The sequence below is a fragment of the Numida meleagris genome, chromosome 9, assembly GCF_002078875.1.
Source record: "Numida meleagris isolate 19003 breed g44 Domestic line chromosome 9, NumMel1.0, whole genome shotgun sequence".
Classification (NCBI taxonomy): domain Eukaryota; kingdom Metazoa; phylum Chordata; class Aves; order Galliformes; family Numididae; genus Numida; species Numida meleagris.
Window position 1 is genome coordinate 1073840 of NC_034417.1, and position 27474 is coordinate 1101313.

At 44.2% G+C, this 27474-nt stretch overlaps 1 protein-coding gene across 1 annotated transcript in view; it reads left to right on the forward strand.

Moving 5' to 3' along the window:
* Positions 7694-27474, forward strand: part of NEO1 (neogenin 1) — a 138982-nt gene continuing 119201 nt past the window's right edge. Inside the window, exons 1-2 of the mRNA XM_021407502.1 lie at positions 7694-7715; positions 19360-19677. Coding sequence (XP_021263177.1) covers positions 7694-7715; positions 19360-19677 — 340 coding nt within the window. The remainder of the gene's footprint in view (positions 7716-19359; positions 19678-27474) is intronic.

A 27474-nucleotide genomic window follows, 5' to 3' on the forward strand; every position in this document is an offset into this window, starting at 1 on the left:
AAATCTCATAATGGGCTGTTTTAAAGAAGTGTAGCAGAAAACTAGATGCCGACGTTTCCAGTGGAGACTAATAGCAAAAGACACGTCTCCGGGATTTTTACTAGGATAAATTATTCCTGTTTTGATTTTTATTTCAAGAAGACCGTAGGGAAATGAGAGAAGAAGTAGAAAGAAAGCTTTCTCAGGAGTGGCTGGATAATTCGAGCATAGAGCAGCACACATCAGAGCCCGAGAACGTTCCTCACACGGCAGCGAGCGTGCACGTATGTTCCTTATTAAAACTTGGTTGTAACTTCTGTCAGTGCCAGCGCCTGGGGAAGTCCGAGTGCATGTGGAATGGGCCTTTTTCCACTCCTGCCACGGCAAATGAAAGCGCCTTCCTGGCATGCCAAAGCTGATATTCGACACTCGCCCATATTATTCAAACTCCCCGGGCTTCCAGCAATTCTTACCATGTTCACCGGCTCACTTTCACCGAGACAGCCCGCCGTGATTTTTCCCTCGCGTGCGGGGAAACGACGGCGGGGCACGGCGCTCGGCTCGGGCAGGGCTCGCAGCGCCTGCTCCCAGCGCTCCCCGCTGCCGAAGGGGCCGAGCGCCGTGCCGGAGAGGGGCCGCTGCTGCAGCTCGGGTACGTACGTGCTGCTGCAGCCCACGTAGCCATGGAGACGGCAGATGGGATTCCCAGGGCGCCCCATCCCCCCGTGCTGCCGGCTGTGCACGCAGGGCCGCGCAGGCCGTGCTTCTTGGGGCCGTGTTGAGTCTGAAAGCACCGGCAGAGAGGTGTGCCCATGCTAAACAGGTTGCTTCTCCAGCAGAAGGCTGGGGAAGCTGCTTGCTTGTTATTTCCTGCATGCAGGAGTTGATCTTCCCCTATAATCAATACGTGAGCTGCCCAAGCCCCTCCTGTGAGCGGCCTGCAGCTCACCGAGCTGCTCGGATGTGGTTTTAGAAGGAAAGGAGCTTCTAATGTGGTGGGAAAGAGCAGAACTTGTTCCGGCTGGTTACTCTCACTTTTTTTTAGTACTCCAGGCATCTTGCTAAAATTCATCTTTGTTCAATCAATAGTTTGGTGTAAAATCAGTAGTGTATTTTCATCTTAGATCAATAATGGGTCAGCGTCCTTAAGGGGAGGGGATTCAGAGCACAGTCTCTGCAAAACGTATCTCCTGGAAAAGCCGTGGGTATGGCTTTAGAACCAGTGATGAGTGATCTAACAGGAAACCTGTGATGTAGAGGGGCATAATTGCAGGACAGGATCATGCGAGCTGCATCTCAGTGTGCAGTTTTGGAGTGATGAGTGAATGCTTCTGACGTGCCAGGTTTTGGTTAATATTCCTTTTCCTGCAGAGTAGCGCAAGAGCAAAAAGTTTAGTGTTGTCCAAAAAGCTACAACAGATGTCTAAACCTCTTCCTCCAAATATCTTAACGGTGTTTTCATTTGGCTTAAATTACCCATTTTGTTCCAACTTGCACACCGATCCAGAAGACCAAAGGAGCAAACAGCACTGCCTTACTAAGTTGTTAAAGTAAGACTGGGATTTGTTTTTGTCCAGATACTGGTACAGCAAAGATGAGATGACAGGCATGTGGCTGGAAGTACAGCTTGCTTTGTTCTGAATTTAAATTAAACTTTAAAATAGCGTAGTGAATGGTGGAAGTACACTTTAATTGTAGCTTGGGATAATTTCCTTTTCCTTAAGCCCTTTTGACTCTATTGAAAAATCTATCTTCATTTAGCAGCTCCTCCCATCTCATTCTCTCAAGGTTACTGGGAGGCTGGAAGGAGGAGCGGGTGTATCAGGAACGACAAGAACATGGCCCCTCTTTGTGGCTGCTGCAGGGCGGGCTCTGCGGCACTTCTCAGTCCTCTACGAGCTGCGGCTCAGCCTTGGGTTGGAGCTCCCATTTCCCATCTGATTGCTTAATGAAGACTCAATTATAATTTTGGCATAGCATTTAGAGAATGATGTACGCGTTGCATTCAAAATTAATGCAATTTAATTTAATCGATGAGATGTTCAGGCACCTTAATCTAATAGTAAGCTTTGACCATTTTAATCCTACTTTTGTCTACTGTGAGCTAAAAGCAAGTTAAGCAAATGTAATGAGCTCTTCCTGAAATGTTCTCATCAGGTTACTGTTTAGACATGAATTTTGCACCCGATGTACTCTTGGTATTTGGGGTGACTTCTCGTCCCCAGCCATTAGGCATTCATAGCCCACAGCAGTGCGTGCCTGCAGGCCTGGGAGGCAGTGCTGCGCGTTTCCTCGGTCTCCATGCTTCTGGATTCGCAGCTCAGTGAGTAACCTTCAGATCACAGAATCATAGAATGGTCTGGGTTGAAAAGGACCTCGAAGATCATCTCGTTTCAACCCCCCCCCAGCTGTGGGCAGGGTCACCAACCACTAGGCCAGGCTGCCCAGAGCCACATCCAGCCTGGCCTTGAATGCCTCCAGGGATGGGGCATCCGTAGCCTCCTTGGGCAACCTGTTCCAGGGCGTCACCACCCTCTGTGTGAAAAACTTCCTGCTAATATCTAACCTAAATCTCCCGTTTCAGTTTAAAAGCATTCCCCCTTGTCCTATCACTATCAACCCAAATAAACAATCATTCCCTCTCCTGTTTATACTCTCCCTTGAAGTATTGGAAGGCCACAACGAGGTCTCCCTGGAGCCTTCTCTTCTCCAAGCTCAGCAAGCCCAGTTCCCTCAACCTTTCCTCATAGCAGAGGTGCTCCAGCCCTCTGATCATCTTAGTCGCCCTCTTCTGAACTCGTTCCAAGAGCTCCACATCTTTCATGTGCTGGGGCCCCCAGGCCTGGATGCAGTACTGCAGATGGGGCCTCACAAGAGCCGAGTAGAGGAGAACAATCCCCTCCCTCTCCCTGCTGGCTGCTCCTCTTTTAATGCAGCCCAGAAAATCATTGGCCTTCTGGGCTGCCAGCGCACACTGCTGGCTCATGTCCAGCTTCTCGTCCACCAGGACCCCCGAGTCCTTCTCCGCAGGGCTGCTCTCGAGGAGTTAGATAAACTGAGTTATTTTTTTTTAGATGTTTTGTACATGCTCATTTCTTGTTGAAAAATGGATCAGACCTGTGTAGAAAATGCCGAATGCTCACCAAAAGGTGCTCTCCTTCCAGTTGTGTCTGTGTTGTGCTTTGCCTTGCTCCTGTCCTTTGCCTGCCCCAGACAGGGCTCTTGTTAGATGGTGTCCCTTTGTTCTGTGGCCTTTTTCCATCATGGTCTCTTTGTGTAGCCCCAGATTCTCTAAAATCTTTAGATAACTATAGCTCCCAATGAGACTTTTTTTTTTTGTATATTTTGATGAAACATATTCTATTTGAAAATAACAATAAAACAGTTCATCTAAATAATCATTCAGTGAAAGACAACCTTGATTCCCAGGATCGCCACCTTCTTTGTGTGCTTGAACGCAGAAAAGCTGGTGAGAAGCCCAAGGTGACTTCCCCGAGTGGCATGGGACTGAAAATATGCAGGAAGTACTGCTTTATGCAAGAGGTGCCCTTGGCACCCAGCACACATGCATTTGGGATGTCTGTAGTGCATGCTCAGGGGTGACCTAGCTCTGGGTGCCTGGGATAGATCTGTTCTGTAATACCTTATTTCTGAAGTTCCCCGACACGTTTTTAGCCGTGGCCATCCTGGCTGCCGTCCCTCCCAGCAGCTGAGTTGCTCTGGGCAGGCTCGTAGGCTTTCGGTATTGCAGAAACATGCGACTGTTCGAGGAACCGTCTCGAGAGGTTACCAGCTCTTATCCTGGATGCTTAGTGCCTCAGCTTCTTCGTGGTTAAAGGTGTCAGGAGAGCTGAGCATCCTTGGAAAGCTGTGCTTCGTCTCTCATATAACTGAAGGGAGGTGTTCGGTACCTCTGTTTTCTGGCTGTAGGTCTCAAAGGCAAACCAAACCACCACGTGCATTAATAGACAAGTTTTCATGGAAATCTCTTTGAAAAGTGGAAATTACTTTGCTAGAAGACATCGATTCCCGTTTGTGATAGCTGTAACGTACTATGAATTGACTGAAACAGGGAAAAAAGCTTTCTTAAAAGTTAAACATAACTTTTGAGTGTTGATAGTAGACTTCCCATGGACTGTGATCTCATTATTTGGTCATACTGCAGTGAAGGTGCGTTTGAGTTAGGAAGCGTCTTAGGACGAGACCAAGGAATGTGTAGCCCTCTAATAGCATCTGGCAGCGGTCAGTGGTGGGTGCCCAGGCGTGGTGCATCTGCTGCCCTTCAGCTCAAAGTGTCTGTGGTTTCATCTCAGCTGTGGTGCTTTGGTGGCCGGCAGTAATTACAGCAGAAATTCTTCAAGAGTCTGGGAAAAGCTTTGCTTGTAGCGTCTTTTCAGACTTTATTTTGCGCTGTGGTGCTTGATCTAATTTAATTGTGAAGTTGCTTTGTATTCTAATGCAGATCTATCAGCATGCATTATTTAAAATAGAAGGCTTGTTGCAGCTGGTATCGGCCGTGATGCAAACCTTACAGGTGTGCTGAAAACCTCATTTTGATGCTAGCTGGAGATGTGAAGTGGAGGAGGAACATGCGGCCTGCTAACGTGTAGCAGCTTGTAGCAGGAAGGGGGTGAAGTGTGCTTAGATCCTTGTGTTCCTTGCTCACAGTGATCACTGGCGTCCATGCAGTCCTGTCCAGGAAGCTGTGGCACGTTGTCCTGATGGATCTGCAGCTGTTGGGTGGTGAGGGCTCTGCTCTTTGCTCATGCCAAGTGCAGCACAGCTGCTGGATGAGCAGTCGCAAACATCTGAACCGGTGTGCACAGCACATTAATAGATCAGTTTCTGCAATCTGGAGCTTAGCTGAAGTTGAGAACTTGTAAAGAGGTGCTGCAGGACACTGAAGGGCGTTGCGGTGCTCAGCACCTCTGTGTTTAGGCTGAAGTCTTCAGTCAGCATTGAACTTGTGTTCTCTTATTGCTGGGTTCCTCAGAAAACCTCCTTCCTGATGCTGCCATTCACTGTGTCTTTGTGTTCTGCTGCATGGGATCTCAGTGGTTTTGATATGAATGTGTTTAATGAGCTTGTTGTATGTCAGAAATGAAGTCACAGAGAGCATTTTGGGGGCATATCTCTTACTGTACTTCCCTGCTTTGGATACATGTACGCTTCTTGCTTGTTTGCTTTTTATTGATGCATATCCTTGGAGATGCTTAAAACTTGGCTGGCTGGAGCCACAAGCAACCTGATGGGAACGGGGCTGCTCGGAGCAGGCGGCTGGCTGCGTGCTCTCCAGAGATCCCTTCCAGCCAAAGGCGTGCTGTCCCTCTGGGGTGTGCATCTCCTTCAGCTGCAAAATACAAAGAGAGGTTCAGAACCGCATCCAAATCGTGGTTTGGAGAAATACTGTATCGTGAGAAGCTTTATTTCAGGCAGCAAGTGGCCCCTTAGTTTGATTCCGCTGTGCAGGCAGTTAAAGAGCTTGTTGTCATATGAGTGCAAACGTTTCTCTTGCAAGAGCACGTTAAACTTGGTCCGTAAACGGGTAGAAATATTAAGTACCGATACTTTGTGTGCATGCCTTCAGTTGCAGGTTCTGTTTGGTAGCTCATACGTGAGCTCTCCTATCCAGGTGAGCTTTTGCACCCTGAAATTCAGAAGGTAGCACCAAAGCAAGATGGTGATATCAGCACAGTGTGCACGGGTTTTTCTGAGCCATCTGTTACTGATCAGAAACGTGTGCTGTTGTCACTGCTGGAAGTGGGGATTGCTCTGTTTCTGTGGAGTTGTTAGTTCCTTCTGGGGTTTTGCTGCCATAAAAGATGAAATTAATAACGTATTGGGTCTGTTCATTTAACGATGTTAAGCTGTGTGAGCTGAGTACCGTCCTCCGATGTCATAAGCAGAGTTGGGTCTTGTTTTGCGATTTGAGCTGAAATTTCTGCTTCCTCTGAAGCACCTTGATGAGGGTGGGACGCCTGGAGCAGGCAGGCAGGGTGCTGTGCCAGCACGGTGGGGAGCAGAGCCCGCAGGCTGGGGCACAGGGCTTGGGCTCAGCCACGTTGGATCTTCTGTAGCAGGCCAGGAGCAGGAGAACTGAAAGGGGCCACGGCTCAGGTGAATGGGAGGGAGGAGTTGTGCACTAAACCCCTCTGGAAGTTTTTATTTAAATTATTGCTTGGCAGGTTCTCAATATGTGGAGAGAGGCAAGAGCATGGACTGTTCTGGGCAAACTGGGGGCAGAGGGAAGGGGCGTGAGCCTATTCCTTCTAACAGCAACCTAGAATTTGCTTTTCTTAGGCCTTTACGGACCTCCTGGCTAACTTAGTAATCAGGTAATGTCCTACAGCTTGGAATGACAACTCAATAGTGCAATATTTGTATTGCCATTTATTTCTATGTAAGTTTTTAAATATATTTGTGTTCCCACTGTGATGGCATAATCTGTATTATAAATGAATAAAGAAATCTATTTTCTTCTCGCGTATCCATTTAACATTTGCAAAGCTAATACTTGCAAATGTTTTTGCTAATATATTTGCGAAGCTGCAGTTATTTTGCTTTGAAAAATATGGTGCCAATCAAAGCTACAGCGCTTCATGGGAATTTAGAAGGTTAAGTGAATAAACAAGCTGCATGAAAGCTTTTGTTTGTCTTTAACAAATGAAAGAGGAAGCCGTTTCATTAATACGCTTCCAGAAGAGACAAGAATCTGCGGAAAGCTTTTCAAACTGGCCTTCCAGTTCATTTTGCTGTACTTTCAGCTGAGATCAAATGAGGAAAATGATGGCAGTTAGACATGCCCCATTAACATCACATGGTTTCTGTTCTCAGTTTGAGTTATATGTACCTCTCTGCTGCTTGATGTCAAGGTGCAGAAATGGCAGCGCTCGCCCGGTGCTGTGCTGCTCCCCTTTCCTAACAGATAAGTGGGATAGCCATAGCCCAGCTGCTTCTCTCCTGAGAAAGAAGGCAGGAGCTGGCCGTGACAGCAGAGCGTTTGGCTGTTTGTCTTGGGGTGTTTCTTGACTTAAGAGTGCTCGCTGTCAGCTTAGTAGGGATGTGGTGTGGAAAAATGTCAGCTGGGTAAAATAACACAACTGCAAAGTTATAGTAAGGGATTAGCGCGGTCAGATTTCTTCGTAGATCTGTTTTGAATACAAATATCTTGTTGGTAGTCTGCAGTTGCCTTCCTGAAGCATGCCTGTTTGATTTTGGTGTATAAAAAAGGCAATAAACGAGAATCCAACGATTTTCTCTGCTCCTTGTATGTTCAGCGCACTTGAAGTAATTAAGTTGCAATAAATAAGACTTGGGGATTTTATTATGATTCCAGATCATGTTTGTGCATTTCACGGTAAAAGATCAGTAAGACTTGCAAGTGCTGCTGTCATGTTTTGGCTTGGGGTGCGACATGAGGTTAATTTATAATGCTGAATCTGTGCCGAGCTGTTCTGGGATAGCGTTTGGTGCATGGATGCAGGCTGGAGTCACCGGTGCAAGGCATGCCGCGTGTTCACTGTGAAGCGGTTTGGTCAGAGAGAAGCCTTCCTGTTGGCTGGGCAGCGCTAGCGTGGCCAGAGCCTTCTGCTGGTCTTCCAGTGCAGTGCAGTTCTCCAGGTTTGATCTTGACCCTGCCGAATTCATGCAGACCTCAGCAGTTGCTGCTTTATTCTGGCTTTAAATGTTCAGCTTCAGAAGGTCGTTGCCGGAGATGGCGGTGGTGATGCTCAGTGGTGGTGCAGCGCTCCCCTGTAGTCACACTGCTGGGCTGTAGCGTGGCCGTGCGAGCGGGTGCTGTGGCTGTTGGTGGGTGTAGAGCACATCGTGCATTTCTCTGTCACTTAGCTGGTATTGAATCTGTGGTTTTCCACCCTAGCTAGAGAAATAACTCAGGTCTATCTGCTCTTGCTTTCTGTCGGTGACCATCAGATGCTCTATCCCAAGGCATTTGTCTGTTTCAGGTATTAAAATGCTGGTGGGGTCTTCAAATACGAGCAGTCAGCCCTCAGTGTGAAAACCAACACAGAGATGGATGAGGCGGTAAAAACATGGAGAACTCATGAGTACCCAGAATCTGATGAATGCTTTGCCTAATGCTGGGTTCGTGCGTCTGCGCTGATCCTGGCCATGTAACTGATGATTCGGGGATTTTTGTCTGAGCGTTGACATTTTTCTTTGGCTAAAATGACTTCAAAACATCATTAAGCTTTCCAAAGTGCGCGTGGAGCATGAATTTGTTCCGTAAGCGCGTGCATACGGGCTGAAGGATGGAGCGTATCGATGGTCCGCTGGGATGTCCTTGCTGGCACCTTGCTTGTACTGTGCTGCCCGTTGCTGGCTGTTTCTCACCCTGCTAGGTTGCTAGGCCCCTTCCTGGCAGATCCTTCGCACTTCTTTGCTCTCCCTCCGTGGACTGGCTCTGAGGTCCCAGCAGAGATTTCTCTTTCCCCGGGGCACGGATCTGATGAGAAGGGCCCTCTCCTGCTGCAGTGTCCCTCACTGAGCACGGTGTGCTCGGGCTAACCTGGAGGAACACTGCAGTGTGTGCGCTGTTCCTGGGCACTCCCTGGTATCTGCTCTCCTCTGTACTGTGACAAGGTGCTGAGTTAAAGGGATTTTTGGCTCTGATCAGAAGTGACTGTTCTTCTGTTTCCTGGTCCCCTTAGATAATCCCTGCTTGATCTCACATTAAAGGTATTTGTTAAGGGTTTGTTTTTTTTTTTCCTCTCACAAAATGTGCCAGAGGTCTTTTTCTAAAGAGATGCTGGAAATGATGTTCAGCAGCTTTCAGATTGGTTCTTGCTTGCATCTTTATTGTTCAGCCCTTTTTGTGCTTTAAACTTCCCATAGATACCTGGTCCCTCTCTTTGCCTCGCCACGCATCTGGGCGTTCCCTGTGGTGGGAGCACTCCTGGCTTTGTAGCAGCATTCCCCTCTGCCCCCCACTCTTCTGCAGGCGTGCTTTGTATTCCCCATAATGACTCTGAAGTGGTGAATTGAGTGGGTAGGGACAAGGAAATCCTGGCACGCAGGAAGATCATTTGCTGAAGCGCAACGTCGTCTAACTTAAAACGCATCCTGAAATGAGTTGGCTGCATGGAAGGCGTTTGTTGGGTGACCCGTAACCTTGCTGGCTTCTGAGCAATACTGCTATTGCTTTACCCTTCGTGTACACTCCTTGCATGCTCAGCGCCTTTACTTTGTGGAAAATACTTAAGCAGAGGGTTTCAGCAGGATTCTCTGGGGATGCGTAGGAGATTTGTTTCAGCATTTATGTTCTAAACCATCTCTGAAGTATCAGCCTGGTTGAAAACCCAACTGAGGCGAATGGTCTGCTGCCTGGCCACCTGACTTGGAGGCTTTCAGGACCTTATTTTCTGTTTTTAACCCCTTGAAAGCCTGGAAATGCTTCCAGTGTTTCACTTCTCTTAAGTTACAAATATTGTACCTGAGTGCCCAGAGGACTGGGGCTCTAGGGAGGGAAATCAGCTTCTCCAGCAGGAAGAATGGAAATCCTTTGTCACCTGCTCTAACAGTGTAACGTTGTCACTAGCTAACAGATGGGAGCTATTGCTGTGGAAAAGTCAAAGAACTATTGCTCACGATGATGAACGGAAATAATTTTTCCTTTGTAAGTGCCTTTACAGAGCCCTCTAGTAATTTCTTTTGTAGAAATGCTTTTCTCAGACCAGTTTGGCGAAGAAAATGGTCGCTGGCAGAATTAGAGGAAAAAAGAAAGTAAATGGAACTCTGGTGTGCACCACTGATGCGCTTTCCTAAGGGAACCACAGTAATATTCAAAATAATTGCTTTATTTTGGATAAATTCAAAATAAAAATTGCTTGCTATTCTTTTTTTTTTGTGTGCTCAACTGGGAGGCGTGTGAAATGGGCACACACCATCCCTCTGAGGGCAGAAGCTGCAGGAGCAGGCAGCTGTGAATTGGGAACTGCAGTGGTGGGGTTTCAGCCAGGGCTGCGCAGTTACAAGCAGAGACACTCATCTTAGCTTCTTGCTTGAAGTACAGGGAAGAAAATTGCAGGGGAATAAGAGGCACGCAAAGCATCAGAGATGAGCTGGAATAAGGGGGAAAGGAATCTCAGAAATACTGTTAATTTCGTGTGAAAGGTAATGACTCTGGCTTATTTTGACAGATGAGAATGAAGAGAAATTTGACATTGGAGAAGGCCTTGCTGAGGTAGGATGTGCCTCGCTGATGGCAGCCATCTCCCTGAAAGCATTGTCGCTCTGCTGCTAGAGCCATACTGAGCAGCTAGTCCCGGGAGATGGTGAGCAAGGTAACGGCTCTCCCTGGAGTTTCAGTCAAAAAGATCTTCACTTTGTTATCGTTTGAACTTCTTTGTGTCATTAACAGCAATAGAAAGAGGGTATCTTAGGCAAGAAAGAATGTTTTGTCTTTTGTATCAGGTGAAACATGGCACCGTTTTAAAACCCGGTGAAATCCTAGAGGGGATGTGTCAGCTGGGGAGGCTGTAGCAGTGAAACCTGGTAGTCCTCTGAAAGGAGAGGAGCAGCTTGGGTAATTCTGTTTAGAAAAAGGAAGGAAAAGTTTGTAAAATCCTTTCAGCTCTTTTTGTGAAATAGTTCTGAAAAGAAGTTTTCCAGTGGGGGTATTCCGAGTAGTTCCTTCACTGGTTTGATGAAACAAATGGATGTTCGGCGTTATGTGGTCCAACCTGCGGCTCCTTTGGTGATCATAAAAGCAGAATTACTTTGAAAGGATGTTCCTTTCACCGAGTGCAAGGTTTGTTGGACACAGCTCCTGCATTTGAGTTCTAGATAACACAGGGATTGTTCTTAAGCAACCTGAAAGAATTTATATTTTTCGGAGCAGTTACAAAGGATTCTTCTTCCTTGCGCAACAGGAATAAAAAGTGCACAGAAGTGGTTTCTGAAGCGTGGCTGGCTGATGCTTCTCAGGGTTCAGCATCTCCTTGCCTGGGGCCTCGTTCCAGCCCAGCTGTGCAGGCACACTGCGAGGAGCAGGGCTCGGGTAGGGAGCTGCAGCAGGAGCGGTCAGTGCCGGCTTCTCCACCTCCGAGCCTGGGAGAGCTGCAGCCCCTCTGTAGAGCAGCAGAAGGTTTGGGGCTCGGCGTGGGAGTGCTTGTTCCTGGCTGCTTAAGGGACCCATGGTCACAGAACTTCAGTCAACTGCAAGCAGGAGCACTGTAAATAGGAAAGCTGCTTCCACGTGTTCAGAATCCGGTTGAAAATCTCTGTAACTCCCTCGAGGCGGCGGAAAGGCCATGCAGCTAAGCACCAGCCATAAATGCATCTCCTAAGACGTTTGCTATTTGAAATTACAATCTGTGTTTAGATTTTGCTGTTGATCATTATCTTGTTTTCCTTCCCATTATTTAATAATTTATGAGGAGATGGTATCACTTACAGAAAGAGCAGTTAGGCTAAATGCATGGCCGCTTACTTCTCCTTGTTTTACTGCAGGCACGCTGCACGCTGGTTGGGTGCTTTGTTCTCAGTGCTATTTCTGCGTACAGTTTTTTTTTTTAACGGGCTAAATTTATTTTTTGCTATTTTGTAATTTCCTGCTTGAGATCTTTAAGAAAGGTCAATTAAGATGCAGTCGATAATTTGTCACTAATAAGAAAAAGGTGACTGGAAGTATGGGCAAAACTGGAAAAGCATCTCTGCAGAGTGCAGTGTGCTTTGCTTGAATTAATTCTTTGTTTATTGACAGAGCTGCCTGAAGGACGAGTACGCTCCTAGCTGTATTGAAGACAAAACCTTGAAACAATTTATTTCTTTCTCTGTTGTATGAATTTGCATTGTAATGATGAGTACCTTGACTTTTGTATTCAACATGATGTTGAAAACTGTTCAGCTCTGTAGCTTGAGCTGTCGCAGCATGATGTGTAGAAATGCTTTTTCACAACTTTTTTTTTCTATCTGAATGCCTTCTGAAAAACACAGGAGATGAAAGTGACGGCAGCCTATTTGGTGTGAGGGTAGGTGCTCTTCACCGTGGATCATAATTTCATGAAACGTCAGGTTTTATTGAGCGGAGTGGTTGGGAATGCCGCTTCTTCGTGGTATCCCAGGCAGTCAGTATTCCCTCAGCACTGGCTCCTTGGTCTGTGTTAGGAGGAGCCACCTGCAAACAAGATGGCCAACCTTTAGTTAGGAGGGCTGAAGCATCCAGCTTTGTGCTTCTCCTTCAGGAGTCTTGCTTGAGCACGCAGTTACCTTGCTGCCTTTCAGCTGCATGGAACAAGGCCCTTTGTAGTCAGGGTGGAGAGGAGTTCTCTACAGGTTTCTGCATGTCACAAATGTAGAGGCATCTCCCTTGCAGACCTGATGACATAGCCCCTTCCTGTGAAAGCTGGAGTGGAGCCCCCACATTGTTCTTCAGCCATCGTGGCTAGCCCACGCTGCTTAATGACGTCGGGGCAGAGATGAATTACTCTTTTTGATGGATATCTTTGTTATAGTGTGTTAAATCATTAAAAGAGGAAATCTGCTTGTACTGAAGGAGAAAGGAATCTAGTAAGTCTGGGGAAGTCTAGATTTATACATGGCATTACTTATTTTATAATGTTACATCATTTGCTCTCGTAGGTTCCACTGTCAGCATTCCTTTGTAGTTATTAAAGCACCCGCACGATTTATGCCATCTATCTGAGGTCTTACGAGCTCTTACGCTTTTTAGGTTTTTTTCTTGATGCTTAAGTGCAATACCATTTTTGTCTCATAATTTATGTATTGTAGAGCCTTTGCAAAGAAAGAAATGAAATGGAGTTTAGAGAATGCAATTTGGAGACATTGTTCTTGGTTGTACGCTGGGAGTGAACTTCCGAGCCACTGTGTGCGTTATTGGGCTTTAGAAGTGCTTTAAAAATAATCATAGGAAATCACTGGTGGGATGGTGTGTTCAGTCATGGAGTGCAGTTTAACTTGGTCAGGTGGTCTGTGTTTTACTACAAAGGGAAAAATATGGTATGAAGAAGAAACTGTGTCTTTGCCTATACGTTAGTTCTGCTATGGTATATTATCATATATAAATATTGCTTATTGGCCAGCGCAGAATGTTTCTGATGTTGTCAGGGGAAAAAAAATTACCAGCCTGCTAATAATATGTACTTCTATGGAGAGACTAATGCATATAGCAATTTATCCATATAGTTAATGCACTTCTTAGCAGTGAATATTTTAACAAAACCACGAAGCAAGTTCATTGTGAGCGCTCGCTGGCAGTTTGCAAAGAACAATGTTTGTAGCATCTTGAGTTAAAATCCGTTTCTGTAACTCGTGAAGACAGCTTTTCTAATGACCAAGGTTAGGGAGAAACATGCTGCTTTTAGGAGGCCGAGGGCCGGTGGGAATGTTAATTACATTCTGGTGAAAAGCATCTTAAAGGTTCGCTCCTGCAGCAAGAGAGCTTGGCTCTTCCGTCATTGACTTGAAATACACAAAAAAAGGACTCTGCAGTAGTTCTGCCGGTCTGGTGAGGACTTTGTCTAATACTTGTATCTTGAGCATCGGTTTTCAAGGATATTATATATTTACTTGTCAGTTGCTTTAAATCAGAAGGACAAGTATCATGCTTCCCAATTGATAAATCATAAATGTAAGTAATCTTCCTTCATCAGAGCCCTGTATTTCTCTTGTAAGCAACTGAATCCTTGGGCATTACTCAAGTCCCGTACTTCTGATTTTTGGTTTCCCTACCTTATTCTAGTTGGAAAGTAATTCTGAAATTACACCTGTGCTCCACCTTTTCATTTCGGTTGGTTATTGCCTCAATCTCTGTGAACTGGAATGAGATAGCGTTCAGTTCTGGTACTTTGAGATTCAGATCCTCTGTTTGAAGGTGGTTGATGGTCATTGCCAGGAAAGCATCAGCCCCAAGTGGTTCTGGTGCCAGTGGATTGGAGTTGAACCTATAGCACAGGCAGCAGGGAAGTCTCCTGCCACATCCTGCCCACCATGAGTGCTGGCAGTTCAAGTGAACTAAGGAGAAGCGTGAGCTCAGGTGCTTGTCTGAAGTTATTTTCCAGAATGCCATCGCTCCTGCGAAGCTCGTGTCAGGCAGTTGTGTGATTCACTTTGCTATGCCAGAACGCTCACATATTTCAGAAATGAACTGGCTAGTGGAGGGTTGCTTCTTCCTGCTTGAATGTTTGCGATGCTGGGAAGTTCCTCACCTGCAGATGTACCACTGTGCACAGTGTGATGCATCGACCGGAACGTGTGAGAAATCAGAACGATCCTCCTGTAGGTATGTTAGCAGGAGAAAAAGAACGGGCTGAAGGAAGTTTGGGATTTCTTTTTTCAACCAGCCTTTGAAAATGCAGTGTTTGGAAAGAGTGACTGGTGAGCTCTGCCTGTCTTACCTAGCTGCTTTCAGATCCTGTAACTGGGAGGTAGTATATTAAAACTTCCCTTCTTGGGTTGAAAAGTCTTGTCATGGTCTTGAGGGAAGCACGCTGTAAGGAAGGGATTGGGCAGATTCATTTTAATCTTGTTAAGTCAGTGTAATGTCTTCAATGTGCTTTCTTTGGTCCTTTTTCAGTGAGAAGAGCAGTCCTAATCCTGAGAGAACTGGCTAGGCTAGACAAAGGACAGCTTAGAAGTACTGCTTGGTTATTCTTTAATGACTGGTGTGTGTGCTGAGCTTCATCTTGGCCAAAGCAATTTCTGAACTGCTGTTTAACTCTGGGTATTTGTGAAGAGGTAAGAAGACTATAAAAACCGCAAATATTTTAAATCCTAGAATGGTTTGGGTTGGAAGAGACCTTTAAGATCGTCTTGTTCCAACCCCCTGCTGCAGGCAGGGACACCTCCCTATAGCCCAGGATGCTCACAGCCCCATCCAGCCTGGCCTTGAGTGCTTCCAGGGAGTGGGCATCCACAGCCTCTCCAGGTAACCAGTTCCAGTGTCTCATCACCCTTACAGTAAAGAATTTCTTCCTAATATCTAGTCTAAATCTACCCTCTTCCAATTTAAAGCCACTGAATGGGGAAAGAGAAGGAGCTAGGGACATAAAAAAGCGGTCAACTTAGCTGGAAATACTTCAGACCTCTCAAGTTTGCATGGACAGTTTAAAAAGTTTCATGGAAGAAAGATGATGTTATTCTTTCCTCTACCACCAACCATCTAAGAACACTTTCCTAATGAAGGGGGGAGGGAGAGCTGATCTTCACTGCCATAGGATGGCCGCAGAAAGGGCTGGATAAGTCCCAGGAGAACTGATGGTGATGAAAGCTGTTTCGTGGGGGATTTTGCACTTGTGTGTTCTGAGTAATTTCTAGTAGATGCCTTTCATTCACAGCCCGTGTGACAGAGTAAGCTATATTTGTTAAATTTTCACACCACATAAAGCTGAAAGGAGGAGGACAAGGTTCAAGATCGGTACACTTTTTTTGGAATGAGGAAAGTCTGGAGGAGCCAAGAGCAAGTTAATACAGTTAGGCAGGAGTAATCAGCTAGTCAAACATTAAATGGCAAAGAACCAGCTTCATGGCAGTTTCCGAGAAAAGGATTGAGGGATTTTGGGAGCCGTGGGATCACAGACCTGTGTGGTCAGTGGTGCCGTGCTTCTGCTTTAAACCCTGCTGTCTGTGTCTTGGGAGGGATGATGAAAGACCTTGTAGAGCTTCCAAAAGACGTGAAATGGCACGGTGTCTTTGCTTACCACCGAGCTTGTCTCTGCTGGAGAACTCCGTTGAGTTTTGGGCACAAGCCTTACGAGGGAAGCATTAGCCAGCTGTAGCACATTCAGAGATTTATCAGCCCTGTGACACGGTCTTTGAGATGACGGAAGGAGCTAGATACGCAAAGCCTAAGGAAAAGACCAGAGTTATTTTTGTTTAGGTTTCTTGGGCCAACATTAACACAAATCAAGCTGCTTACATGGAAGGAGGAGGGACGCCCTCCACAAAATCCACCAGTCCAGTCCTTAATAACGTGGTGCCATTTAACTGAGTGATCAGTAGGTTGATGGGGTGGGAGAAGTGGCTGGCTGACAGAAAGGGATGTTTATTAAGCTCTTGTATGTACAAAGCATCCCTGTACTGAACCAAGGGTTAAACGAGGTGTGAGCTTGCTTGGCTGGAGTGTAGGGTGCAGCTCCACCAGCGCTTCTTGGAGTGCCCAAACTCCAAACTGCAAAACTTAGAGTGCGGGCTGGAAAATTCTCTGTGCTGTCAAACTTCCTCTCCTTCAACACGGGGCATATGTATTTACCAACCCTACTGCTTTTTTATCCACTGCTTTCCATGCAGAGTTAAAGCAGACAGTGCAGAGTCTTCACAGGCTTTTTGGCAAACCTTTTTATTGTTACCTCTGAAACCTGGCTGAGAATCTGCTTTCTTGAAAGTCTCTCATCCCTTCTGTGCTGTTTCCTCTTGGCACGCTCTCTCGATATCCTCTGCTCTGTGCTCGGCAGTGTTATTTCCGTGGGCACCTCACTGTTTCCAGGATAATTGGAGCCCATCAGTGGACTTGATCTGTTCCAACCTGCAGTGAGGCCCGGAGAAGGCAAACTGGAAGCCAGCCTCATGTTTTCAAGGGGAAGTGGCATAGGGTAACAGACATGTGGCTAACAAATACAGCTTACTTTGTTGGCTGCCTCTCAAGTATATGAACTGGCAATGAGGTGCAAGACCTCTTTTTTTCATCTTGATTAAAAAATCTGAATGTAGAAGCAGAGTTGAGTTTCAGCCTGCTTGCTCCACTTGTGCTGACCTGCAGAATGAAGAAACGAGGGTGCAATTGCTAGGCGTTTGGGCAGAACTGACTCTTACAGGAGGTGAGAAGAGCCAAGAATCTCAACCACAGGAACAGTGTAAATGAAAAATGCTAGGCCTAAGCTAGCAAACAGCCTGGGGAAAAGTGGGTGCACAGATACTCAGCGAGCTCTTCCCAAGTGAGCTTTGGCTAAAATTGGCTTTAGTCACTTCCTAGTGATATTTTTCTTTCTTTCTGTGTTCTTAGGTTTTATTTGAAAACTCAAAGCACGGAAAAGCAAAACTGAGTGTACTTGTGTTTGTTCTGGTAGGGATCTGAACGTCCCTTGGAAAAAAAAACAACTAAGCTTGTAAGTGGGGATAGAAGAGTTGACAGCTTGGCTTGGGCAGAAGGCTTCCTACTGGGAGACCCAGGGACAGCGAGGCTGAGTTTTTAAATTAAAACAACAGCTTTAAGTTTCTGGAGTGATGGATGAGATTATACTGATAAGCATTTAAAAATGTTTTCGTGCTGCTCGTGACTTTTGTTTTTCTTGTCATTTGAGTGCTGAAATTCAGGACTCTTTACACAAAGTATGTGCTCACAGGTGTGTGCGTACAAATGAAGGTAACATAAGCACATAGGAATTTTGTAATTTGCTCTGGCTTTTGTTTTGTTTCTGCTTTTTATCCTCAGGAAGGACCAGTTCTCAAGGATTTGGATACTGACATAGCAGATCTAATCTTGTCTGAGACGGCAACTGTCACTAGGGAAACCTCAGTCTTTCTGTTCTTAATTCATCTCTGAATTCATGAAGGTAGAAGAATATCGGAATGATAGAACCTACAGAAGTGTAATCTATCTGCCTTTCCTTTCACGTGGCTCCTCCTGCCTTGTGCCAGGTCTCCCTGAATCACAAGGAAGCAGACAATCTGTCAGTGCAGGAGGCTGAGCCCCTCTCCCGAGGGCGCCTGGAGTCTCTTTGGAGGCGAGAGACTTTCTGTGCGGCTCAGTGATAGAGGGAACCTTGTCAGTTTGTTAATTAAGGCCATTTGAGAAGGTAAATCTCTTAAAACCAAAGACCCAAGGGACTGAGGAAGCTAAGATGCTTACAGGACAGCCTTTCTTTACAAGTAAAGGCTTTCCGTGCTTCGGTTTGTATCCACGATTGCATTTGAACCCTTTTTTAACGATGCCTTTCGCAAGTGTTACAGATTTAAATTCTTGGACTCGTCCAAGAGGAAAACCACATCCTTAAGATATTATGTGTTGCTTACTGCCAGGTCGGGTAGCCTGGTTCACGGGTAGCCCTCCTACACAGATGGCTGGTGCAAACCATGCTGTAGATACCTACACAGTACAGCAGAGAACAGGTTTTCCTTCACTTATTTATTGTAGTGTCTGAATGTTCAGCTTGAAATTGGTGTAGAATTGAGAAGCAGTGCCCCAGTGCAAGTTCAAGACTTATTTTCTCATGTGAGAACTATATACAGGCTTGAAAGACCAAATGAATTTTCCCGTGTTTGCTTTGGAGCACACACTAACAAATAGCTTAATGATGACAAACACTTGGGCTATTAAAAAATTAAAAAAAAAAAAAAAAGAAGAAAGAAGATAGAGGATAGCCATGCCTTTGTAGTCTTTAAACTGCCCAGTATCCTGTAGATGGCCAGTAAATGATTGTTTGTAAAGAGGGCAGGATTTGGTTAGCTCATTTCTGGTTTGCTGGTGGACAGGTAGTAAGAGTTCCCTTTGTATCACCATGATGCTTTGTACGTGTGTGCCCTAACCCCAGGTGGAAGAGCGGTGCCAGAGTACAAGAGAGGAGCCTTGATGTTACTTTGGCTTTAGATTATTATTAGTTTATTTAAAGCACGATAAAATGACCACATTTTCTCAACATTTGAGGATTTGTAAAGCTGTTCTTCCTTGGAAGAAACTTTCTTCTTTATGTTTTCTGTGAGTGATTAAATTAAGACAAGTCAAAGTGATGGTGGCACGCAGTCTTTCTGCCGGACCAAAACATGTTACAAATACAGTAATTAAAATTCACTTTTTAATGGAAAGTAGATGTTAATTATAGATGTCTTTTTGGGAATACTTAAAATGGAAAAGTAATCAAGTTTATCCCGAGCCAGAATGGAAGTAAAAAAAAATGTTTTATGGCGCTTGCGTGATGTATTAAGCTCAGAATTGGAGACTTTTTCTCTCAAGGGCTGAATTACTCTTCGTGTTTCTTAATGTTTGTTACACAAGGGAAATGACCACACTGCTGTTCCTGGCATCCATGCCACGAGAGGCAAGAAAAAAGTCATAAGACCACATACTGTTTGTGTATTACGTTATTCGGGCATGTGCGTTAGGCTGGTGTGTTTTGATGAGGCAGATTTCTGTGTGATGGGTTGCTTGGGACTATTAACTGTGGATTCCAGAACAAGCAAGCCAGTATGGTATTGGCACGAAAAGTTTCACTTCAGTTCCAAGAGTTCATGGGTGTAAGTTATCAAAGCAGACAACCGCGTCATGCAGAACTGCCTATTTCCGAGGAGACCGTACTGCGTGCAGTGATAGCTCCCGTGCATGTTAAAATATTTTTAAAAGAAAAAGCACTTTATGTTTAAAAGACTGTAGAAGGTTAACCCTGAAACTGTTTCATACGTGTTTTACAGGGTCCGTTGTGAGAACCTTCACTCCTTTTTACTTTCTGGTGGAGCCGATGGACATTCTGTCAGTTCGCGGGGCATCTGTTATAATGAACTGTTCAGCTTATTGTGAAACTCCTCCGAAGATCGAATGGAAGAAAGATGGGACTCTTCTGAACTTGGTCTCAGATGACCGTCGCCAGTTGCTGCCAGATGGGTCTTTATTAATAAACAGTGTGGTGCATTCCAAGCATAATAAACCCGATGAAGGATATTATCAGTGCGTGGCAACTGTGGAAAGCCTGGGGACCATCGTAAGCAGAACAGCAAAGCTCACAGTAGCAGGTAAGGATTTGTTTTTTCCTTAAAGTGTAGCAAAGAGCAAGATCATATGGATGTATACTATTGCAAAAAAGAGAAGGCGCGTTCCAAGAAAAGAAGTTAGTATGATCACTTACCAATGAAATTAGAGCTGTATGTATCCCTTTTTTTTTTTTTAACTAGATGAAATTAGTCAAAGCGCCTTGATGTGCAAGTATTTCTCAGGAAATACTGAAGATGAGGAAAATTAAAATGAATGGATTAAGAGAAGTGTCAGGAACGCGTACAAACTATAAAGATCTGCCACACCTTAGCTGAGGTTTGTGTTGTTTTTTTAAAAAAGAGTGGGCTTCTTCTTTCTTCAAGTATCAATACCCGTAAAGGTTAGTTTCTCTGGGGGCTTTTATACTGAGATTTGTCTGCTCTCCATGCCATAAGGCAGTAGGGAAACTTACACAAGCTGGAGGTAGAAGCCCCAGAGAACTGGAAGGCTGAAGGAGAAGGCATGGATGCTGGGGGGGCCGTATTTTTCTGTTTCTTGACTACCAGGTGTGAATAGGTTTGATAAGCAGTTGTGTTTTTGCAGGTGGGTGTTAAGAATTTGACTGGGAAAGTGGTGCCCTTCCAGAAGGGCATTTGCTTCTTGTTGCTGTTTGTATAGTGCTCAGGAGGGTCAGACCGTAGAAGTGTTTTGTAAACAGTAACTGGAAGAGACTTAGAATCACCTGTAAGAGTGAGAGTTCAAAAACTAACAGACAAGGTAAGCTAAGGCAACGTAGCTAGGAAGAAAAGCCCGTGAAGCAATATTCTTTTGTTTCTCTAATGATGTTTGCCAGCCTTTCAAACAGTTTTTTTCCTTTGCTTAATAAATGTCTCCAGGTAATGAATTCTTCCTGACTGGTGCTGCACCATCTCCCAGAGCTGCTGCTCATTGTCATTTATATTCAGATGTTGTTTCTATTAAGCTAGCTTGCAGCCCTGTGAAACGTGGGAAACGTTGCAAATAAAAAACTGCATTTTTTAATGCTTTAAAGGAGTGACTTTCAGAGTCTCTCTGAATGAGAAATAGATTTCTGAGTTCCCGGCAATGAGGACAATAAAGGCAGTTCTAACACTTATCTCAGGCAATTACCGCCTTCTTACACTGCTGTTTTTGTGTTGGGTTCCGCATGAGGAGGCTCGGTGTCACGCTCCTGGTCCACATGATCATTGGGTTGGGTTAATGGCATTAAAAATGAAGGCAGTCCAAAATATCGTGGAAACTTCCAGTTTGTTTTTCCTGCGTCAGTGTAGAAAATGCTACTTGTAAATGATGGTTTCTAAAAGGATGAAATCTTCAAAAGCCTTGTACTAATTAAAAATAAGCCCTAGTGAGTTTTGGTTTCTAAAAAAAATCTATACTGGAAAGCCACAGACAGTTGTCTAATCCAAGTTAATGCAGATGTTTATTCCTTGAATAGTTTTGTCTTCCCTGATACTGATCTGAACACATGTATAGAGAGTATTCATCAACTTCTTAGGACAAAAAAGGGATTTTTGTTCAGGACTAACTACGTTGCTGTTGATGCTACTCCTACACTGCCTTGTGCCCTCCCACTCAGCTGGAAACCTGGTCAGTGCCAAGAGCTGGGCCATGTTAGGTCCTCTGAGGGCAAGGGGAAGGGGCTGCCAAAGGTTTGTAGTGAGGGATGGAATATTTGGCTTTAACTGTGCTATGTTGCTTTCAGTGAACTCATTGGAATTCTGCAGTTTTATCAGGTGTGTTTTAAACAGTCCTTTTTCCCCATCTTTGCTGTAATTAGAAGCTTTTGAGATGCATTAGCTGTGGGGATGGTTAGTGTGGTGAGGTCTCTCCTTGCTCTCAGGTAACAGTGGGAGGCAGCTCATTTTCTCTTTAATTGAGCGGTGTTCTGTTGAATTCCGATAGTATGTGCTGGTGTTGTGCTGTGATGCACTTAATTTCTTTAACAGAGAATATTATGCACGTTATAGCTGCTACTTAATCATTAAATAACTTCATTACCTGGAAATGACAAAGTCTGAGTAAGAGAGGCCAGGGCACAGGAAAATCAGTAAAACCAGGTGGTGCTGCATCGCCTATATGGTGCTGGGAGCTTTTAGTCTTCAATAATTGCATTGTTTTCTCTTACATCTTACAAGAGATAATGCTGAGCAATCTACCTGTAGTGCATCTGCTGTAAACGGGCTGATAAATTTTCATATTTTTTTTTGAATGATTAGAAGGACTCTCATTATAATTTGATGAGTCTGAAACCACTGAACATCGGAAAGGAAAGCTCCTGCCAATATGGCGACGGGTATTGATGGTGCAAGGTGCTGCAGGGTGACAGAGGTGCTTAGTCAACTGCGGCGTGAAAAAACCCGACCAAACACACACACTGAATACCTGTGTCGAGTGATTAGACAGTGACTGAATGCTTTCTGTTAGAGAGCTGCTTTCTTGGCTTCTCGCTTCGATTTATGTTTGTGACACAATGCTATAAACTTGTCACGGCGTGGGGAAATGGATGGCGGCACGGATTGGCAAGTTTGTAGTGCGTTTGACAATGTGTTTTTAAGGAACCTTTTCCATACGTGTGAGCAGATGAGAAGCCTTTGCTCTGCAGGCCTTCGCAGGTGCACCGTCAACACTTCTGTGTGGCAGCCCTGAGACTCCTAAAGGAGTTGATCGTTTCCAAAGTTGTTTTTCATGTGACTTGAGAACAGGACAGAGACTGAACTGTCGAAGTTATGCTTAAAATGGATTACAGCATGTCAAGTACTCTAATCAATATGATTTCTTTGTAATCAGAAATTTTATGCTATTGCAAATGGATAGTAAGTTATTTACCATTCTACCGTACTTTGGGTAGGAAACTTCTGATTGTTAAAAACTGCAAGCAGCAGGAGACTTGTTAGTTTAATTCAGTGATAGTAGTTTCAGGATATATTTGCCTTTTTCCCAGTGAAATCTGTGCTTCCTCTAGTTGGTTCTTTCCAGCAAATGCATGTTGAGGTTGTCATTGCCTGTGTTTCTCTCCTTTGTTTCTCATCCTCTTGCTATGCAGACAGAGCCAGAGTCATGCTCTGAACTGGATTTATGAAACCATGGATTTATTTTTAAAAGTAGTTGGCTTTTTTGTTGTTGTACCTTTCAAAGTAGAATATAACAGCACCAACATCGTGGTGATGGAGGGAGATTTTGAAGGATGGCTGTTGTATAGCCATGTGTATCTCATTTATGGGGGTTGCTGTTATTACGACGGGTTTGAACTAGGGCAAGTCAAAGGAAGTGGCTAATATATGTAAAGCCATGAGATTTTTTTTAATCAGTACCTTACTACACTATGCTTTTTTAATTGGTTTTTGAAATGCAAATCTGGCTTTGATACTGAAGTGTCAGTTAGGCCTTAAGGGTGAAGGGTTGCAACAGCTTTTAGAAAACAACTGTTTTTTTAACTACCTTTTTTTTTTTTTTCAGAACTGTACGTGTAATTCATCTCGGAAAGATAAATACCTGTGTATTTTAGTGAAAAATATGGTGATACTAACTTAAAAATGCTCCTGTGGTAATCCTGTCTTCCCCAGTCACTCTTTATTACTCCTTTGTTAAAGCTTTCATAAATCTTTTATTGAGAGATGGAAATAGAGAGGACTGAAAGGTGTGAAGTGACAGTGGCAGAGTTTCATTGTAAGGATTTATTGGTTTTGTATGGCCATTCAGAGACCGTTCACTGAAATATTTATTTCATCTACTGTCTTTTTTCCCAAGTGAATCCATTTGTTTTTTTCTTCTTCTTCTTCCGTTTATCTCTGTATTTGATTGTACTTGGCTTTGAGCTCTGTGTGTCATTTGCTTGCTTGTAACGAGTTGCTTGTGTGAAAGGCGGTCGACCGTGTGCTGCCTTGAGACCAGTGTCAGGTGTGTCTGAATTTCCTGCAGACTTAACAACATTTTCTTCCCTTCCTCCTCACTTCAATATCTCCGTATATTAGATGTATTATTTCTCATCTGGATATTCATAGAAATTACATTTTCAAACCTTCATTTTAATATTATTTTTAGAAAAAGCACAGGTTGGTTCGTGGGCAGGAGACCTCAAGAGCAGGAGGCTGTTAACTGATCTCTAACTTGTTTGTAAAGTTACACAAACCTGTCAAAAATTGAGACAACAGAATCTTGAGTTGCGGTTGAGTAACGTGATTGACTTGATATCAGTAAATCAGATAATGCAGAAGAACTTCACTTGAGAAATTGTTCCCATTTTCAGTCTCCTTCTCGCCTTTCAAAGTTTTATTGCATCTCGAACTTATCAGGTTCTGGGCTTCCAAATGGAACCTCTTCTGAAATGAAGGGAGGCCTGGATAAGGCGCTACTGCAGCACTTGAGGTAACGTGGTTTGGAGAAATTCTTGAATATGGAGCCAGGAGATGCTGGTGCATGATCGTGCTTCTGTTGCTGATTTCACCATTTGACTTCAAGAAAATCTCCATGCTTGGCCCTTTCCTCAACGCGTTAAAAAAGAATTTATCTTCAGTAAACATAAGTTTTATAACGTACCAAGATGCTGAAAAAGAAGAAGAACGTGTAGAAGCAAAAGAATTCTTGCATCCATTCCGTGTTTGGATGGGATGCAGGAGCTGCAGCTGTGTGTGTGGGCTGCTGGGGCCGGGCTCTGCGAGGCACATCAGCAGAGGGGTGTGCTGGGGTTGGGAGGGCTGAGCTTGTGCTGGTTTCTCTTGTTAAGGTACGTAACATCAAAATCTCTTATTTATGTATAAGCAATGGTGAGTGGCCAAGGATTTTGCTCAAATACGAATGCGGATTGAAACGTTATGTCTCTCTTTGCTGTAAGTATTAAGAACTCCATAAAAATAGGTAGGTCATATAGTTGAGGATTCTCATCTGTTTTGTCAAATTTGCCCAACTTTGAAGATTATATCTGAAGTGTTTTGATTCTTGCTGGGTTGCACACGTGTAACGTTCATGAAGGGCAAGAGAAGCGTAGGCAGTGCTGAGCAGAACACCCCGAGTGCTTCTTCCAGCTCCTGGGCCATGCAGTTGGGAACTACTCCACTTTGTTGCTTTTTTCCTCAGTATTATTGCATATTTCCCTCAAAAGAGGCGGGGAAGGAGAGGCTTTATCTTCATGAATAAAGAGCTTTCTATACCTTTGAATTGGAAATAACCTAAGAGCATAGACACTTCAGTGGAGAGTACTTAAGAGCACTTAACAAATAAAAGTAAATGACACAGGTGATAAATTTTCCTTGCAAAACTGTGTTTTATGTGGGAAAAAAGTATCTGCATTTTTTTTTTCCATTTCATTTCATAAATGATCTTAGATAAAAGTGCATTTCTTTTCAAAGATGAGTAAGCAGGAAGGGTAGTTCTTACAAAACTGCATCTTATAGATGGTTTCTGCCAGCTGGTTGTAGAAACAGGTGAGTTTGGGCAGTTAGGACAATAAATGTTCCACCTTCTGTTTCATTCTGAATTCTTACAGTTCGTGTTTGTTCAGTTAAAGTAGGAAAAAAGAATCTTTCTTAGGACAGCAACTGAAAGCAAACGTCCAGATTCAGACCTGTTACACGTTTTCAGTTTAAGAGCAGAAAAAAATTAATTCTGATACAGAATATATGTTCATTTTTAGTCTGTACTTGGTCTGTTCCTTTAGGTTTGTGTGTTTTCAAGTCCTTCTTTTTAGAGAGCAGTCCTATCAGAGCAGTGTACCGAGTCGGGATTGAATTTCAGGCAGCTCCTTGCCAAACGTGGAGCAGAGAGCTGTGCAGACTGGGGGGAGCGGAGCTGATTCTTTCAATCCCGTGGAAGCCCACAGCAGCAGGATGCGTGAATCTTGTTCTCGAAGCTGCTCGTTGGTTGCTAATGAGAGAGTTAAAAGCCAGGTGGAGTCTAATTTGCTAGTTGGCTGATACTAAAACCACATTTTCTGTTCAAAAGTGTAGGTTTAAAACTCTGTAATCCAGCTTCATGACGCCTCACATGGAATAAAATCAGATAGGACATGCTGACAAATGGCATCCCTGCCTCTAATGGTGTGAGTGAGCGAGCTGCTTACAGGTTACTTGTGCTGGCTGGAGGGTGACAGTGCTCTCCTGCACCTGGGGGAGAGGGGATGTGAGTAGATCTCTAACACCAGTGTCTGAAGGTTCTGCTTTAATAAGCATTTAATAGTCCTACTCAGGACAAAAATACCCAAATGTTTATTTTCTCGAAATGGTGAGTGCAGTGAAACTGAGCCTGCTCAGAAAAGGGGAGGGATTGTGGATCCTTTCCTTAAATGAGTAGGTGAAGGAAAAAAGCCAGATGGGGGAAACGTCAACTCCTGCTGCCAGCTATCCGCCCTGCACGTGGTGGATCTCCTGGTGGGCTGCCTTGCTGGAGGTGGCTGTGGGACCTGGTCTTTGTGGGTCTCGAACACACAATGCCAAAACCTTTAAAGCCTCTGGTCATTCGTTACGACTATTAAGGTAATTTTCTTAATTAGGCATTATCTTAAATACGGCATTCCTTATAAACCTGGAAGATTAGCTTTTATCAGTTTACCAGCTGGCAATTTAGACCGTTAAGGATTAGCCTTGTAATTAGTGAAGAAAGTATCCTTTTGTGCTGGTTAGTGGACAAAGTTGGCTTTGTATTCATGTACTTTGCATCAAGATATGTATCATTTTATGAAGAGGTTGGATTTTTAGTGAATTGCAGTACACATTCAAATCTTGATCTATGCTTTTGGAAATATAGAAGGCAGTGTAGCTAATCTCTAGGGAAGCATGAGTGCTCTGGAAGGGAGCTCGGCTCCCAGGTTTTGCTTTTCTAAAATCACTTGGGTTTATAATAGATGATCTGTTGATGAATGATTCTGTTTGCTTGTACAAAATGGGAATGGAGAGCGTATTGATGATTCATCAGCACCTCGAACAAGAGGGTTGGATGGATGGTGTTTACATTGGCCTTCTCATTTGTTAATATTTTCACTCAGATGTATATTTCTCCTTATTTATGTTCTACATGTCAGCACCAGCAATCCCTTTTGTAATTCTGTTTGACAAGTTTTGCAGAGATTGCTCACTCCAAATCCCAAAGTGTCAGGCAAGCGATAGTTACGCATGCAGCCTGTACTCCTTTCTAACTGTACCTTAAAGTAGGGATTCAAAAAGATATTTCAGCTTTACTCTGACAGGCTGAAAGTGATGGATCTCAATGGTGGCACTGTTCAGATTCTAGATCAACTGAGCATTGCATTTGGAAAATGTTGAGAACTCGTACTGTCTCACCTACCCAAATGAAAGCTGACAAAAGCAGTTATGGCTAGGAGGGAGTACGGGATGTATATGGTATGTATATGATAAATTGTGTATTTTTTCACGGTAGAAATGCAGAAGGAAGCTTAGTGACACTGAAAATGAAAGAAAATGGAGGAGAAGATATTTAATAAGAAATAATTCATATAGCTGTGTATCTGGCTGATGTCAGTGATGCTGAGTTGTTGGTGACATTCGCAAAGTGTAGGGCTTGTCTCATTATTCACGTGATTACACTAGAAATTAAAAAACAAGCAAACACCTTCTTTGCATATATTATTAAGCCCCTTTTTTGGGGGGGCAGTGAGGGGAAACATCTCAGTGTGTAGGTCTCTGCACAGGTGCTGCCCATCCCTCTTTAATACCTGCTGGTTCCTGGATTAGACACACCATCAGTCTGCTCTTCTGTAACTTTTCTGAAATGGAATGCATTAAAAATGGAGCCAAGTAAGGCTTCGTTGGGTAGAGACCTTTACAGAATTCTCTCTGATATGATGA